The sequence below is a fragment of the Saccopteryx leptura genome, chromosome 2, assembly GCF_036850995.1.
Source record: "Saccopteryx leptura isolate mSacLep1 chromosome 2, mSacLep1_pri_phased_curated, whole genome shotgun sequence".
Lineage (NCBI taxonomy): Eukaryota > Metazoa > Chordata > Mammalia > Chiroptera > Emballonuridae > Saccopteryx > Saccopteryx leptura.
Genome location: NC_089504.1, coordinates 230,062,726 through 230,080,952, shown reverse-complemented (window position 1 = coordinate 230,080,952; position 18,227 = coordinate 230,062,726). Strand labels below are relative to the sequence as shown.

At 42.2% G+C, this 18,227-nt stretch overlaps 1 protein-coding gene across 1 annotated transcript in view; it reads left to right on the top strand.

Annotated features, from left to right (window-relative positions):
- Positions 1-15,213, top strand: part of SLC5A1 (solute carrier family 5 member 1) — a 62,854-nt gene extending 47,641 nt beyond the window's left edge. The window contains exons 11-15 of the mRNA XM_066370413.1: positions 2,384-2,534; positions 3,982-4,150; positions 7,863-8,078; positions 10,362-10,464; positions 14,585-15,213. Coding sequence (XP_066226510.1) covers positions 2,384-2,534; positions 3,982-4,150; positions 7,863-8,078; positions 10,362-10,464; positions 14,585-14,802 — 857 coding nt within the window. The 3' untranslated portion in view covers positions 14,803-15,213. The remainder of the gene's footprint in view (positions 1-2,383; positions 2,535-3,981; positions 4,151-7,862; positions 8,079-10,361; positions 10,465-14,584) is intronic.
- The last annotated feature ends 3,014 nt before the right edge of the window (positions 15,214-18,227 follow it).

The following is an 18,227-nucleotide window of genomic DNA, read 5'->3' as shown; positions in this document are numbered from 1 at the left end:
GCTCAAGACATTCTGATTTAGGTAGGGTAGGAGGTTTCAGGATATCACAAATTCCCAGGTATTTGGATCAGGAAAATTTAGAATAAACTTCTATAAGATGTTATTACTAAAAGAAAACAGAGATCTGAGTCAAACCTCTTCGTTTTACAGTTGGGAAAACTGAGGCCTACAGAAAGACAGTGACTTTGCAAGCCACCCGGCAACTCAGTGTCTGGCTTGTGTAACTCTGCTCAAGGCTGGAATTGAGGAATTTGGGATGGTCTTTTAAAAAAATTTATATATTTTTAACCACAGACTGGATGCATGACCTTGGGCAAACCATTTAGATTCAAATTCTATAAACATGGGAGTAATAGTTAACTATTCCATTTAGCTGGGCTGCTTATTAATTAAGGTTGCAATTAGGAAGAGTCACATGGCTCTTTCAGAGTGCTGGCTCAGATTACACCGGCCTCAGTATGGTGTTTATGCTATTTCGGTAGATTAGCAGACAGACCCTGGGTGAGGACTGTGGCTCTGCACACGGTGCTGGAGCAAACTGTCATGGTAGAAAGAGGTGTGGCACACAGGACTATGTCTGAGGCCATCAAGAGGCAGATATCAGACTAGTCAGGACAGTCCAAGAGGCAGATATCAGACTAGTCAGGACAGTCCAAGAGGGAACAGACTCCCTGTGGGGGTAGTGGCTCCCCTGTTGCTGGAGGGTTTAGGAAGGAAATGTGGCTGGGATTCATGTATCAGACAAATGGTAGGCCTAGGACCTAGTGAACCCTAAGTTTACTTTTAATTCTGAGACTGGGCTCTCCATGGTAGGTTTTCAGCATGGCCTGGTCTTCCAGCCTCATCAGGGACACACTTGTGCTCTCCTTGTTATGAAAAGAGTAGTAGAGATTATAGCCAACTATGCTTCTCATGACTAGAAAAGTTTAAACCAATAATCCCTTATTCTGATTTGGGCATTTAACACATTATACCCATTTAACACATCAAGAAATGAGACCTATGGGTTGGCATGACTTGCCTAAGGCCAGTTGGAAATAGAGCCTTCTGTTCTTTTTCCAGATAACTTTACTGAGCTATAATTCATATACCATATGATTTACTTAAGGTATAGAGTTACTGGTTTTTAGTATATTCACAGAGTTGAGTATTCATCATCACTATCAATTAAAAAATTTTTTTGTCATCCTCCAGAGAAATCTTGTATCTTTTGGCGGTCACTCCATATTTCACCCCAGTCCCCTCGGCCCTAGGCCACCACTAATCTCCTTTCTGTCCCTATGGATTGGCTTATTCTGGACATTTCATATAAATGAGATCATACAATATTTGTCCTTTTGTGTCTGGCTTCTTTCACTCTGCATAATGTTTTCAAAGTTCATCCAGGTTGTAGCAGGTATCAGTACTTCATTTCTTTCTGTTGATGAATAATATTCTATTGTTTGGATATACTACATTTTCTTTGTCCGTTTATCAGTTGATGGACATTGTGTTGTTTCTATTGACTTTTTGGCTATTATAAATAATACTGGTATAAACATTTATGTACAAATTTTGGTATGGACACATGCTTTCATTTCTTTTGGCTAGATACCTAAGCGTGGCATTGATGGGCCATAAGGTAACTCAATGTTCAACTATTTTCTGTGGTAGCTCTACCAATTTCCATTACTGCCAGCAATGTCTGAAGGTTTCTATTTCCACACATACCCACTCACTCTTGTTATTATCTGTCTTTATTATTATTGTTATTATAGCTACCCTGGTGGGTGCAAAGTGGTATCTCATTGTAGTTTTGATTTGAATTTCTGTAATGTTGAGCATTTTTAAATGTGATTATTAACTATCTGTTTATCTTTTTGGAGAAGTGTCTATTCTGATCCTTTGACAATTTGCAAATGAATTGCCTTTTTATTATTGAGTTGTAGGAGTTCTTTATATATTCTGTATACTAGATTTATATTAGATATATGACTCGCAAAAATTTTCTTCAATTCTATAGATTGTCTTTTTACTTTCTTGAATCTTAGTTTAAATATTTCTGCTATATCATAAATATTTTGGGTGAGAGATCTTTTAAATTTACCTCAGATGAAAACATACACACATATACATCATCATCATCATCACCATCACCATCATCATCCAACTGCAATGTGTTAACCTCAGATATATTTCGTCTCGACCTCTTTGTTGATTGCTATGAGTTTACAAAATAATAAAAAACCACAGTCCATTTCTTAAAATGTCTAGTCTTCCTGGAAAGATAAATAAAGGCCAACCACGGCATGATTTCAGAAGGCAAACAATGAGTCCTCACACATTCCAAGTGAGAAAGAGCTAAGATGCTGCGTGTGCCACTCAGAACCTCCTTCTCTTCCAGGGCTGCGAGGCCTAATGCTGTCAGTCATGTTGGCCTCTCTCATGAGCTCCCTGACCTCCATCTTCAACAGCGCCAGCACTCTCTTCACCATGGACATCTACACCAAGATCCGGAAGAGAGCAACCGAGAAAGAGCTCATGATTGCAGGAAGGTCAGTGCAGCTTCACTCTGCCATGCACCAGAAGCTTGAATAATCTCAGAGGTCCCTGAAGATAGGGAAGACAAATAGAAGCCTGGGTAGAACGGGAGAGACCTCTGTAGCTAGTTATATCTGCCCTCCAATGACATCTACTTTAAATTGGAGATTATCAAACAATACCCCTTTGGAGTGGGAAGTGACATCAGGGATTATCTCATCTAACCTTCAATTTCTTAATGAGCAAAATGAAGCTTGTCCTGCCTAAATCTAGGCAGCTGGGACAATGGTGGAGTTAGGAATGAGTTACGGCCAACTGAGTCCTTGTCCAAGTTCCTTTATACTGCCCTATGCTGCCTTCCTCAGCCCTCCACATTGCAGCTCTTCTTACTGGCCATCTTTGAGGTCCTGGTGCCTCTGATGCCTTGACCCTTTGCTGCAACAGTTTGCAGGATCAAGTGATATTATTCAGAGGAACATACTCTGTAAAATTGAAAACACCAATCTTGTGCACATTTGTTATTGTCAGTGGACTAGTAGACACAACAGGATATGGAAAACACAAAGCATTGCTACATGGGCCAGTGTACTCATTATCATGATTATCCATGAATCAGATAGTTTAAATAGAGGACTAGCAGGAGTTCTATGTCTCTCCATGGGGCTGTGGCAGGTCAACCTCTTCTGGGCAGGTGGAGCAAGTTTTTGCAATGTCAGTCAAGGGAGAGGTTCCTCATGAGTGCAGAAAGGGTAAGGGCTCTACCTCATTGGTCTCATGATCAAGATTAGGGCAAAGGAAGTCAAGGAAAAGTAACAGGTCACTCTTAGGTGATGAGATGTGTCCAGGAGCAGCTTGACCAGGCAAGAGTCTACTGGTTGGCTTCACAGGAAGCAACACTTATCCTGACTAATTTTTTCTCAGATAGGGGTTTACTGGATTTTTCTGTTCTTTATAAGGCTCAGGATGGAACATGGGAAGAGAGCCATTTTATTGCTTTGCTCTGGGACAGACCCTTGACCCTGAGATTGTATTGAGGCACATTTTTGTGCATTTCGTGTATTGCACTTACTCAAAGGTACAGATGACTTTCCAGAGGAGGCAGAATATGAAAGAAAAAAGCCTCAAGAATAAATTTTCAAAATATGTTTCCTTGCTGTGGTCATACAAAGTGTGTGTATGCTAGTTATGTTATATATATTAGATATATAACTATATATACTTATTGACTAGTAGACACAACAGGATATGGAAAGCACAAAGCATTGCTACATGGGTCAGTGTACTCATTATCATGATTATCCATGAATCAGATAGTTTAAATAGAGGACTAGTTTATGGGAATGCTTCCAGGGACCATGGACTATATGGGTTCACATTATCTTGGGCTCCCCTCTGCTCCTTACTGCAGATTACAAATGGATTCCCAATTATTGACATTCTCTTGTGGGGCTTTGATTTCAGATTGTTCATCCTGGTGCTGATTGGCATCAGCATCGCCTGGGTGCCCGTTGTACAGTCAGCACAAAGTGGGCAGCTTTTCGATTACATCCAGTCCATCACCAGTTACTTGGGACCACCCATTGCAGCTGTCTTCCTGCTTGCCATTTTCTGCAAGAGAGTCAATGAGCAGGTAGGTATCATCCATGCATAAACTGAAAAACCCATTCTGATGCAGAAATTTCCACCTGGATGTGCCTATTCTTAGTGGAAGGGATTGTATTTCCCAGAGACCTCACTGGAGTGGATGTGTTGCTGAGGATTTGTATGGGAATGCTTCTATCATGGGTTCACATTATCTTGGGCACCCCTCTGCTCCTTACTGCAGATTACAAACTGATTCCCACCTAATGATGTACATTTTTCATCCACTCTTGGTGATTTCCCCCAACCACATGGCATTTCCTGGGCAAGCAGCTCCAGAGGAAGTCCTAGCACAGGCCATCTCCAGTGGTTCTTCAGTGAGCTCTACTTTCCAGCCAGCACTTACCAGAGTCCAATAAAGGTGCCCATGATCAAGAAGGTAGATGACAACTGAGGGGTAAAACATGGCACAAAATGGTAATAAGGAGGGATTCTTAGAAAGACTGCATCAACATGGGCTGAAACTGAGAGAGAAGAGAGGGCATTCAAGGCAGAGAAAACATTGACCAGAACTTGGAGATGGAAGTGGGAGGGTAGGGCAGAGGGTGAACGACTTACAGGAATCTCACCTGTCTTTAGGTTGAGTTTGTGTGCACAAACAATAGAAGACGCAATTGGAGAGGCAGATTAAGGTTAGATTAGGCAAAGAGTTGGATCATCAGTGGGGTGCCTTTGCAGGCTTTGTAGCATCATGGAAAGGATTTCTTTGGACATGCCGTCTGACAAGGGTAGCATAAATGTCTGTATCCAACCATCTATATACCTGTGGAGGGTTGGGAAGTGATGGGGATGCTGACAGTGTAGCCCACTGTCTGAAACAATGGAAATGGTGACCTATGTTTGGTTGGAGACAACCCCTTTCTCCCACTAGGAGAGAAACAAATACATACCAGGGAAATATCTCACAGGAGAGCTTTGAAGTGCATAAATCACCATATGTGTCTCTCTTCATTTGCCATTTGCCATTAGGAATATAGTCTAGATTTGATTGTGACACAAAACCCGGTGCACAGATAAAGACCCCTGAGAGAACAGAACTGAACCAGAAAGTGATCTTGACAAATTAGAGAAATGGGCACACAATGAGATAAGTTTCAGTAGGGGTTGGCAGAGGCTGGTTCACTGTGGGAGATTTCTAAAGTACAAGTTAGGAACATGTGGCTATCTCAGCTGGGTATTACAGTGGGTCACAAGCAGATTTAATTCAACAATGGACCAAGACTTAAAAAAAAATAAGGCTGTAGACCTTCTCAATTGGGGGGATTTATTTTGCTCTTCCCCAGGGGATATTTGGTGATGTCTGGGAATGTTTTTGATTGTTATGATTTGGGGAATGCTACTGGTATCTAGTGATGAAGCCCAGGGATGTTGCTAAAGATTCTATAATATGCAAGACAGCCCCCCTCAACAACAAATTATCTAGTGCAAATGTCACAGAGACGAGGGTGAGAAACCCTGACCTAGAGGCTTCAGAGTGTAGCACATAGAGACTACAAAGCGATTCTCAGGACTGGTCTGACACTGTGTTTGCTGAGGGGTGACTCTAAGTCTTGAGGAAAATGTCAAAGGCTCTCAGACTTTTCAAGCACTTCTTGAGAACAAAGACTAAACATATAGGAAGAGGCTAATTGCTAGAAGTGAAGGAAAGCCTTAATAAGTTTTATTAATATTATTCATACAAATTGAAGTCAAGAAATCTTTTTTGACCGCATAAATGTATAGAGAATGAATGGGGAACATCTTTTCCTTTCTCCTTGTTCATACATTCATTTAGCAGACACTTCCTGATGCCAGACATAGGGCTGGGCACTAGCAGCACAAAGGGAGAGAATACTGGTTCCTTCCCTGGGAAAGATGAGAAGACTAAGACATGAACGTATGGTCAGTGCTAGCTGGGGGTGTCCACACACAGTGCTACAGCCTCAGCAAGAAGAATGTGCCCACTTACTTCTGTCTGGGGAGAAGAGTGGACATTCAAGCTAGAACAAGGTTACCAGAAAGAGAAAAGCCCATGCTTCCCCTGGTAGAAGGAATGACCTGTGCAAAGACCTGGGACATAGACATACATGACATGTTTAAAAAATTTAGTGTACCTGGAATGTAAAGTGTAGGGGCACCGATGGCTAACAAAGGTGCTGTTCAGATCAACCCTTGACAAACTCATGAAGGCTCTTTTAGGCCACCCTTCTATGAACTCTACTTTGTCACTAGTTCCTTTAAAGCGTGTCCTCTAGATTCAGACCTACCTAGTTTTATAGCTAAAGCCTCACAAGAGAGAAAGAAGGAAGGGACGAAAAAAATGGGTTAAAATACTTGAAAAATGACCCCCCCAACCTTCCTAGTCTCTTAAAGGCTTCCATTTTTTTCTAATATGCAAACCCCAAATTTAATGTATAAACACATAATATAATTTTATGTTCTCAAGTTAAAAACAGTGACTTTGAATTTATGAAAGGGGCTGATGAAAAATTTCCTTTCTCCTCTCTCCCCGAAAGACCGTTTTTTTCCCTATATCTTTGAGGAATACAATCTTTTTTACAAGTAAGTATGGGGGTCCTTGGGTTAGGACACAGTTCTGTTCCTATGACAGTGACATAACCCAAATTTTGGTGTAAGTCAAAACACACCCTAGCCTAAGTCACTTACCTATCCGAACACAGTTGTAAAATCATAATCTATAACATAAAAACACAACTAAGCCACAGAAAAAGAATACTGCATATTCTTCCACAGTGCACAACCAAACTAGTTTGCCCACGTAACCTGTAAGTATGCCGCTAACGGTAAGCCTAAACACTTAAATTTCAATTTTTACAAGTTTTTATGGAAGTGGGCATTATAAACTTGAAATGTTATATGTTGAGACTGTAGCAATTCAAGGACCCCCTGTATATTTATTTATTTATTTATTTATTTATTTATTTATTTATTTATTTATTTATATTTTTCTGAAGCTGGAAACGGGGAGAGACAGTCAGACAGACTCCCGCATGCACCTGACCGGAATCCACCCGGCACGCCCACCAGGGGCGACGCTCTGCCCACCAGGGGGCGATGCTCTGCCCCTCCGGGGCGTCGCTCTGTCGTGACCAGAGCCACTCTAGCGCCTGGGGCAGAGGCCAAGGAGCCATCCCCAGAGCCCGGGCCATCTTTGCTCCAATGGAGCCTTGGCTGCGGGAGGGGAAGAGAGAGACAGAGAGGAAGAAGGGGGGAGGTGGAGAAGCAAATGGGTGCTTCTCCTATGTGCCCTGGCCGGGAATCGAACCCGGGTCCCCCGCACACCAGGCCGACGCTCTACCGCTGAGCCAACCGGCCAGGGCCGCCCTGTATATTTAAATGGGTCTAAATCTGGAGATTGATGGAATAGGAGCTGCAGGCAGATATATTCAAATTATTCTTAAAGTTAAAGGGTATTTTCAGAAGGAAAACTTCAAGGCTGATATTCTAACCAGTTGTTAGACACTTTATCCAATTATATTAAGAGTCCTTGTCTTACGACCCAGGTAAAAGACATGGGGGTCACTCACATCACTAAGACATGATAACACGACACCCCGTGACAGCCTGACCTAACACTCCTCACCATTCCAGTGTTTTGGCTTCACGTGGCCTGGAGCTACTGTTTCTCTTACCTTTACTCTTTTGTGTCTGTCCCTCAGAAGTGTGTTCAGCATTTGGTAACCCAAGGTTTGTTTCCACAGGGAGCCTTTTGGGGACTGATCATAGGATTCTTGATTGGGGTATCCCGTATGATTGCCGAGTTTGCTTATGGAACTGGGAGCTGCATGGAGCCTAGCGACTGTCCCACAATTATCTGTGGTGTGCACTACCTTTACTTTGCCATCATCCTCTTTGTCATTTCTATCATCATCATTGTGGTCATCTCCCTCTTCACCAAGCCCATTCCAGATGTTCATGTGAGTATTCACTTGGGAGACCTGTCCTGCTCATGTTTCACATTCATGCTGCAATCTCCATTTTGGTTGTCCTCAGCTCAGTTAGACATCTTACACTCATGTGACTGAATAGCCCATACTTGCCATTGGTGTCTTGCAGAAGGACACAGGATAGCTTGGTGTGCCAGTGGGATATCAGGCACGTGTCTTCAGCAGTAGTCCTCAAGCACTCTATGTTTCCATCCAGGGGATATTCTCTGAGTCACATTCCCCAAGTGACAGCTTGAATTCAAGGGTATGAGATCACATGGGCAGGTGCAGGGGCCACCCTGGCTTAGAGGCTCATGTCCCAAAATGGAATTTATATTTCTTGTAGCAGTCTCATGGTCAGAACTTCCAAGGTTCCCAGCAAGGGACGTACTTAGTTACAAAATCGCAGTAATGGAAATCTGAAGTATGATTCACCCTTGATTATTTTTTTTCCCAATGAAGCCTCTAGACAGTTGCCCATAGAATTCAAGAAATTTCAAACAATACTAAAATTCAATTGATTCAAGACTTCAAAAATAGCAATTTTCTTCTTTTGCTCTATTTGTCGCCCTTGGTTTAAGGCATATTCATAGCCCTCTCAATGCAGATGAAGAGTACCAATTATAGGCCATTTTTACCATAAGCGATATAGTCTGGTAACCCAATATAGCTGGCCTTTTACCTTTTTTAGGTTTCCAAGTAACAGAGCTAGAGTTAAGCCAAGATCATATGTGTCCATAGAGAAAGACAATAGGTTTTGTTAACTAACCCATTAGACGTACATAAATACACAAACTGAAGAAATCTGTAAGAGACCTTCAACTTCATTATCAGATTTTCAAAGCTGTGAGTAACCCTAATGTTAAACAAAAACTGCTCGTATAGAAGCACAACCACCAAGCTTATTTGCTGAATCTGTCACAAGCTTTCTGTCATATTAATTCTTCCTGACATTTCAGTCTTTGGAAGCATTGCAGCCCCAAACACATTTAGGCTTTATGCTTCCTCTTGCAGTAGAGGAAGCAAGGTAGTCATCAAAGAGGGCATAATTGGGATGAACACACTCATTGATCTTCAGACTTCTTCAAGTTTCTGGTTTCTTGTCAACAGAGACTTCCCTATTCTAAATGGCTCATGACTCTACAGATTTACTCCCCATAATATGACAAACACATACTACAAAAATATGATCTTGGCCTGACCAGGCGGTGGTGCAGTGGATAGAGTGTTGGACTGGGATGCAGATGACCCAGGTTCAAGACCCCGAGGTCGCCAGCTTGAGCGTGGGCTCATCTGGTTTGAGCAAAGTTCACCAGCTTGGACCCAAGGTCGCTGGCTCGAGCAAGGGGTTACTCGGTCTGCTGAAGGCCCATGGTCAAGGCACATATGAGAAAGCAAGCAATGAAAAACTAAGATGTTGCAACAAAAAACTGATGATTCATGTTTCTCATCTCTCTTCACTCCTGTCTGTCTGTCCCTATCTATCCCTCTCTCTGACTGTCTCTCTGTCTTGGTTAAAAAAAAATATATATTTATGATATATATAAAAAAAAAATATATATGATCTTGCCTGACCAGGTGGTGGCGCAGTGAATAGAGCGTTGGACTGGGATGTGGAGGGACCCAGGTTAGAGACCCTGAGGTCGCCAGTTTGAATGCCCGGGCCCCTCTGGTTTGAGCAAGGCTCACTAGCTTGAACCCAAGGTCGCTGACTTGAGCAAGGGGTCACTCTCTCTGCTGTAGCTCCCCAGTCAAGGCATATGAGAAAGCAATCACTGAGAAACTAAGGTGCCACAACAAAGAATTGATGCTTCTCATCTCTCTCCCTTCCAGTCTGTCTGTTCTTCTTCTGTCTCTCTCTCTCTGCCTAAATAAATAAATAAATAAATAAATAAATAAAATATGATCTTATAGTGCTGGTGTGGACAGATGGGTGACTAGTCTTGCTTCCCAGAACCAGTGCTAAGAGGAACAATTCATTTGTCATATGTAGCAAGAGTTCATTCATTTAAAACATATCTGTATTCAAGGCAGCCTCTTAGCCTCAGAGTGTGCATATGTCACAGGGGATAGTGTTAACATATGTGTGATTTACATATAAGTTTCTGATGTGTTTAGATATAATGCTATGGATGGAAACAGTTATCTATATTTTTATTGTTATGAGAGGCCACGTTCCTTTTTTTTCTCTTGATGAATATATCTTTGTTCTCCCAACTTCTTGGCCCAAGACACCGTTTGGCTCTTTGCTAACCTGTTCTGCTCTCTCCACAGCTCTACCGCCTGTGCTGGAGCCTGCGCAACAGCAAAGAGGAGCGTATTGACCTGGATGCAGAAGAGCACATCCCTGAAGCCCCAGAGGAGACCATGGAAATAGGTGACATATGACTCAGAGGCTATCCCCAAGCCCTAAAAAGTTACTCCTACAACAGCAAGGCCATTTTACCAAAGCCTTCACTAAGTGCCTTCATCAAAGCTCAGATTTTCTCCTACAGTAGCATGGGGAGTGAGGTGGGGTGTGTGTGAGATAAGTAAATGGGTTTGGGACATTCACTCTGAAGCTCAGTCAAAAGGAGGAGGGAGGTCCAGAATCATTCTAGCTCCATGACCCCTCCTAGTTTACAGTGCTCAGTGCTTAAGGGTGGTGAGGAATTTGCCACTCTGACTTGGTTTGGGGCATGACCAGGGACAAGGGAAGAGTCAGAACTCTTCTGACAGCCTGTGGCCTGAAAGCAGACAGGATCAAAGCTATAGTTAGTTCTAATGACACCAGGGGGATGGGATAGAGGCTCAGAGGTCTTATGTTTTACTAACTTACAGCATCAGGTTTAGAAAAAATTTTCTGGAAGTCCAGTGAGATAAATCTTAGTGCTCAGAGACTCATCCTGATCATAGAGAAATGCTTTCCTCAACTTCTATGTTGCATCTTTTCTTCCTTGCCTGGAGAGTGGTTGTGGAGATGTGTGGTGTAGAGAGGTGTGGCAGAGCAAGGTCATATGTTCTCAACCTGGCGTTGGGCCAAAGATCTCACCTCTCCATCTGAAGGGTGCACAAATAGAGCAGAATGAGTTCTGAATCGGCCATTAAGACTATCGTAGACTCCTAGCTCTGGAAAGGGCCGTAAGATCTTATTGCCTCATTTTGAGTACATGTAAATTGAGGGCCTGGGATGGAGAGGCTTTGCTGGTAGTCCCAGCTCTGATATAGTCTGCTTTTGATCTTTAAAGAGCTTTTGATTCTGAAACTTGTGCCTCCACAAGTGCTGAACTGAAGGAGGCTGGAGCCATAGGCAGCTGACCCTGGTGCTGAAAATGGCAGCCCCTTCCAGCTTTCCTGGAGCAAGCAGGAATGAACATGCCCCATACTTTTCCCACCTCCAAAAATGTCCCCACATTGAGTGTGAATATCACAGATTTAAAGGGGCATGCATGAGGAGTATTTTGAATGTTTTCATGTGGAAGCAGAGATTATTATTATTATTATTTTGCACCAGAGGGTGGGGTTAAGACATGGTTGGAAAGAACTCATCCAATTTTAATTCAAAGTAAAGAGGCAAGATAGTATAGAGATAGAATGTGGAGTTTGGATTCAGGAAGAACTGAGATTAAATCCTGACTTCTCTATTTACTATCCTGTGCAAGTGATTTAATTTTTCTAAAGCTCGGGCTCATCACATAAAAGTATTCTAAATGATAGCATATATCTTAGCACTGTTGGAAACATTGAATTAAGTAATACCCACAATAGAACTGGCTGTAATTATACCATCATGAATGCAACTAAAGAAAAATTTTCTGAGTTTTTCTGGAAAGAGGTGATGAGCAAGTATACATCTATCAAGGATGCCTAGAGGGGACTCCCACACCAGCTAGAGAATTGGCTTAGTGACTTCTAAGGTTCATTGCAGTACTTGAATTCTATTGTTTCCTGATTAACTCATGGTGAAACCATACTGAACACCCTGCCCTTAAAGTATAGCAAGCTAAGATCTCTAGAGGGTTTTTATAGACAATGGGTGTCATCCTCATCATTCACTAAGAAACAGCAGTATGAGAATTCACCCTTATATCATTATCCACCACCACTACCATCATCATGACAGATAATGATGTGATCATAATGTATTTTAATTACAAATACTCTACTAATAGTCAAGTATATTTCTTCTAATTTTAGAAATGAGTAAAATGAGACATAGAAAATTTCTCAAGGCCACCAACATTTTAATGGCCCAAACAACCATGAGTTTTTCACTTGGACTGGTCAAGGAACCTTCCCATTCTCCTATTTTGGTCAAATAGACCAAAGATAAGGGTACAAGGAGGCTTTTCCTTCTTTCTTATGTATATGAAAGTGAAAAGAGAAACTAGAAGGAGACCAACATTTCTCTCTCTCTCTTTTTTTTTTTTCATTTTTCTGAAGTTGGAAACGGGGAGGCAGTCAGACAGACTCCCGCATGTGCCCGACTGGGATCCATCCGGCACGCCCACCAGGGGGCGATGCTCTGTCCATCTGGGGTGTTGCTCTGTTGTGACCAGAGCCATTCTAGCGCCTGAGGCGAGACCATGGAGCCATCCTCAGTCCCCGGGCCAACTTTGCTCCAATGGAGCCTTGGCTGCGGGAAGGGAAGACAGAGACAGAGTGGAAGGAGAGGGGAAGGGGTGGAGAAGCAGATGGGCGCTTCTCCTGTGTTCCCTGGCCGGGAATTGAACCCAGGACTCCTGCATGCTAGGCCGATGCTCTACCACTTAGCTAACCGGCCAGGGCCCATTTCTCTTTTTAATTGACTTTATTGGGGGGACATTCTAACACTTCTTAACACCTACTACATACTGGGTGCTCTCTCATTCAGATTTTTTTTTTATTTTGACAGAGAGAGAGTCAGAGAGAGGGACAGATGGGGACAGACAGATAGGAAGGGAGAGAGATGAGAAGCATCAATTCTTCATTGAGGCTTCTTAGTTCATTGACTGCTTTCTCATATGTGCCTTAACCAGGGGACTACAGAAGAGCAAGTGACCCCTTGTTGAAGCCACAACCTTGAGCTCAAGCCAGTGAACTTGGGCTTCAAACCAGCGACCTTTGGGCTCAAGCCAGAGACCATGGGGTCATGTCCATTATCACATGCTCAAGCTGGTGAGCCTGTGCCCAAGCCAGATGAGCCCGCACTCAAACTGGTGACCTCGGAGTTTCAAACCTGGGGCCTCCTTGTCCCAGTCCAATGTTCTATCCACTGCACCATGCCTGGTCAGGCTCACTCAATCTTATAATGAAGAAGACATTATATTGTCCAGTTTTACAGATACAGAAGAGGAGAGGCAAAGTAATAAGGTTATAAAATTGAGTTTTGGTCCCAGTTCTGACATATGTATGAAGTTTCATCACTATGAAGTTTCTTTTCAGTTCTAAAATTCTGTAACTTAAAAATGGTAGCATTGAAAGCCATGGTCCCTGACATTGGTGCTAAAAGCACAGTTGGCTTCATTTCATATCTGGTGAGTTATAAACCTGGCATTCTAACTCCAATTTGTCTATCATTTTTAAAGTTAATTAATTTTTTAAACAGGAACAGAGAGAGAGTCAGAGAGAGGGATAGATAGGGACAGACAGACAAGAACAGAGAGAGATGAGAAGCATCAATCATCAGTTTTTCATTGCAAGACCTTAGTTGTTCATTGATTGCTTTCTCATATGTGCCTTGACTACGGGGCTTCAGCAGACTGAGTAACCCCTTGCTCGAGCCAGCGACCTTGGGTCCAAGCTGGTAAGCTTTTTGCTCAAGCCAGATGAGCCCATGCTCAAGCTGGTGATCTTGGGGTCTCGAACCTGGGTCTTCCACATCCCAGTCCGATGCTCTATCCACTGTGCCACTGCCTGGTCAGGCCAATTTGTTTATCTTTAATACCATATGTGGAGTCAGAGGAGAGAATCAGTTACCTTGGTGAGCACCCACTTTGACTGACAGGACAGTTGGATGGTATGAGTCAGCAGTGTTGATGTACAATATTAGATCTTAATCCCTGGAAGTGTTGCTTACCGCTGCCCTGTTTAGACCAGTTCTTACTGCATGGCTAGATCTGTTGTGAAGCCTGTGAATTTCCAGGTGTAACCAATGAACTCCTGAGTCATGAAATTTTCATTGTTTTTCAGTGATTTAGCAAACAGATACATTTTTATATTTCAGAAGTGTCACAGCTCCCCAGCTCATTGTTAACACATGTCTCCCAATACCTGTTATTCCCTTCTGATGGTTCTAAATCAAAGTGTACATGTATTTGGTCTGACAAAGATAAAATGTATGCTAAATGATCATAAGGATGTAGACTTCATCACTCGAACATTTGTACCATTTCCATTCCTGTGAATATGACCATCGAGAAATGTCTGTAGAACATCTGGCAGATGTTCCATTGTGTAACCCCACCCCCCCGAAAACCTTTCACAGTTCTTCCAGCTTCTGTATCCAAGAATTATTTTATTTCTTTCCCCAAACACAGAAGCTCCTGAGGAGAAAAAAGGATGCTGCAGGAAGGCCTATGACCTGTTTTGTGGCCTGGATCAGCAGAAGGGCCCCAAGATGACAAAGGAAGAGGAGGAAGCCATGAAACTGAAGATGACAGACACCTCTGAGAAGCCTTTGTGGAGGACAGTGGTGAACATCAATGGCATCATCCTGCTGGCTGTGGCCGTCTTCTGCCATGCATATTTTGCCTGAGTCTTACTTTTTGCTGCAGGCTGTTCTCATAAAGGCCAGACTATTTACTTCACCTCCCTTGACTCCCATTCTGGGAGGTTGAAGGGAAACCATCCAGTTGTAAATTTTCCCGGTTGATAAATGTGTACGTGTATAATTATAGGATAACTGGATAAAAGGAACTAATTTGCTGCTAACTTATGTATTTAAGGCCAGTGTGATATAGTTAGCTGTACATATTAAAGCTGCAGAAGAAAAATCCACTCATTCATAAAAAAGCAGACTAAGAAACAGAAGCCCTGTGAAATCTGATGCATGTTTGTCTCAGGTGGATGCAGCTTGCCAACATTGTGGTCTTTCAATATTTTTCAGAGTTGTGGCCTCCCTAGTTCCTGCCACTTTCCCTATCTGATCCCCCTCATCTTTTTTTTTTTTTACACTTGATCTTAGCCAAAAGGCCGAGAAGTGATTCTCATCTTTTTTTTTAAAGAAAAATTTCACACCTCATTATATCCTTGTCAATTTTTTTTTCACAAGAAAAATATCAATCTGATAAACTGATGAACACTTGAAGCTGAGTATGGGTGCTTTAAGGGTTCCTATCCTGAGTGTTTGCTCTTTGAATGAAGGAGAGAACTGGGACCTGACAGTCGTGCTTACCCTAAAGCAACACAAAGCCAGATGGAAAACTGCTATCACAAGATAGGCATTTTACTACTTAGGGAGGTCAGAGAAAAGACAACATGCTAGCTACCACCAACAAGACAATCTTTCAAAGGTGGTTAGTCAAAAGTAATAATATTGAGCAAACTGTCAACAAATGTCAAGGTCAGTGGGGATAAAAGATACCCTTGGGTTGAGAACATTTTCTGGTCTTCTTAAAAAATATCTATTGGGGATTCCTTGTATTTGGGATTTCACTCATTTTGGCATTTTCTGTGCCTGGAATGTTTTAGCCACTCAGCAGTATTTGTGGACTGAATGAATAATATGGGCATTATTTGTAAACAGATGCTTTGTTTTTGGTTAACCTTTTCTGTGGCTGCACAAAATATAACCTGTGGTGGCTGTCATGACTTGGAATGCATTTTCAAAAGGCCACTCTTCCTCATGGTATGGATGCTGACATATGGGTTTAGGAGTTGACTCTCTATCACATTACAGAGCAAATGTGCCTCTTGGGGGCTTCCGTCATCTTAAAGCAGCCACACTCTCCTGAAATACTGAAACAATTAGCCCGAGATCCTCCTCCCCACGAGTTCACATGACCACAGCCCTTGCTATTTCCAGTTGTCTAGATTGGCGGTCATCTATTGATCAAGGTTAGGGTTGGTGGTCTCTGTTCTGGGTGGTGGTGATCAACACTTTTAGCTGAGTAGAGTGTATTTCTTGTTGAACTTGTTTGTTTACTGGGGAAGAAATTTTTAAAATTTAACTTAAATTTAATGAGTTACCTATCATTCTTTTAATTCTACCTGAGAAATCTCAATTATATTGTGATATAATCTCATTAAAGTGAAGAAAAGGTCACGATGTTAGTACTGACTGATTTCAGGCTAGCTTGGAAAACAGCTGGGCTCTGAGGAGCTAGGGAGCTAAGAGTGGTTCCTGGGTGTAAAAATGGTTCAACAGGTGAAGGAGTGGCTTGTTCTTCTTGTGGAAGGAAACCCAGAGATCACTAGCTGATGAGAACTTTATATTCCCCTTGAGCTAGGAAGAGAAGAGGGGAAAGTGGAGAATTTGACATGGCTAGCGTTGCTCAGCGTACTCAGTTTTGTGTGGAGTTTGTGTAGTATTTTTGCATTTTGAGAGGATAAAGGGAGAAGATTGAGAGCTGGTGTGTGGAGTGGGTACAAAGTATCTCGTATCTCGATTGTCCTGGATTCTGTGTCTGGCTTTGCCAATGATTCATCATGTATATTGAGGTAAATTATTTTGTCTCAACTGTGTAATTTTTTTCTTAAAAAAATTAAAAGGGAACCTTGGTGCTTATAGTAGCTACCTACCTTCTCTGGGTTTGATGCTTGGAAGAGGGGATGGAAGAAACATACATAAAAGATTCCATACAGATATTATATTAGGCTGCATTTGGTTCCATAATTATAATGTATTACTTTGATAAAAATAAACATTTAAAAACCACGACATCCTGATTTCCTGTTTTCTAGATATTCTAGACAAATACTGACTGTGTCTTTAGTTGGTGTAAGATACGGATTAAGAAGCAGGCATCAAGACAACTGAGGATAGAACATAGCAACTAGAACAAAATGTAGCAAAGTCTGGGAATGATTTCAATTTCAAACTCTCTAGTAAGCACGAAGTGAGTAGTTCTACCTGCAATGCACAATATCCTGTTAGAACAGACTGAGCCATTTGGGTAACCAGGGACCAGTAAGTGATAAACTGTACTAGAATAATTTCAGGGTACAGGGAAGATCTATTCTTTTCTTCAAATAGAAGATGGGTGTTAGGGGGCAGAGTGATTGCTTATTAATATTCAGTTTATAGAGCTAAAAAACCATGCCCTATCAAGCAAAACAAGCTTCTTTAAATATGGATGACTCCCAAAATGAAGAGACAGACCTCCTACCTTGCAAAGTAAAGTTGGCCCTGGAGCCCTTGACCTGTTTGGGAGCATGGATTACTTGTGTAGCTGAGCCAGGCATTGGGGTTTACTTAGAGAGATTTCTGCCTTTGAAACTCATTGGAACTCATTCTTTGCTAGTGCTGGAGTCATCATTTCCTAAACGTGCTCTGCAGCCTGTTCTATGTCACAAAAGCAAACCTTGGGAGAAAAACACCTATATGCTTAGTTGGAGGAGAGAGGTTTCCTAATATTACCTCTGCCCCCCCCCCCAAAAAAAAACCCCACCTTCAAATCTTCATATTGAATTTAAGTAAATCGAACTGTTTGAATGAGGCACCATTGCCTTGGTTGGTTGGTGGGAATGGGACTAGGGAGGGGTGGGTGAGGTTAATTGGGCAGCATTATTGAATGGTTCTGCAGGATACAGGAGAATGTTGTTCATTCTGAAAGCCCCACATTGCATCCCTGACCCAGCCAGTTTTTGTAGTCTTAAGAACAACTCAAAGAACAGGAGATTTGATGCAATTCATCTCAATACTTGGAGAACTGCATAAAAAGGATGAAGGATCAGCTTCATTTTGCCTGCATCATCCCATTCCCCGAAGTTGGCACTACTCAGTGGCAAAAGGGAACTCCACAACTAGAAAGAGCTTTCTTCCTGGGAAAGGGAGAGTGGAGTGAGGGATCATCTTCTTCAGTCTTTAAGGCACTGCACAAAGGAAGTGCTTTAGTTTTATTCCATCCAGAGACGTGCAAAAGCATGACATTTCAGATCGAAGAAGAAAAGCAGAGGCTACCAGTTTCAGCCACACTGAAAGAGAGCAACTGTAGTTCCCAGTGACCTTCTCTGCAGAGG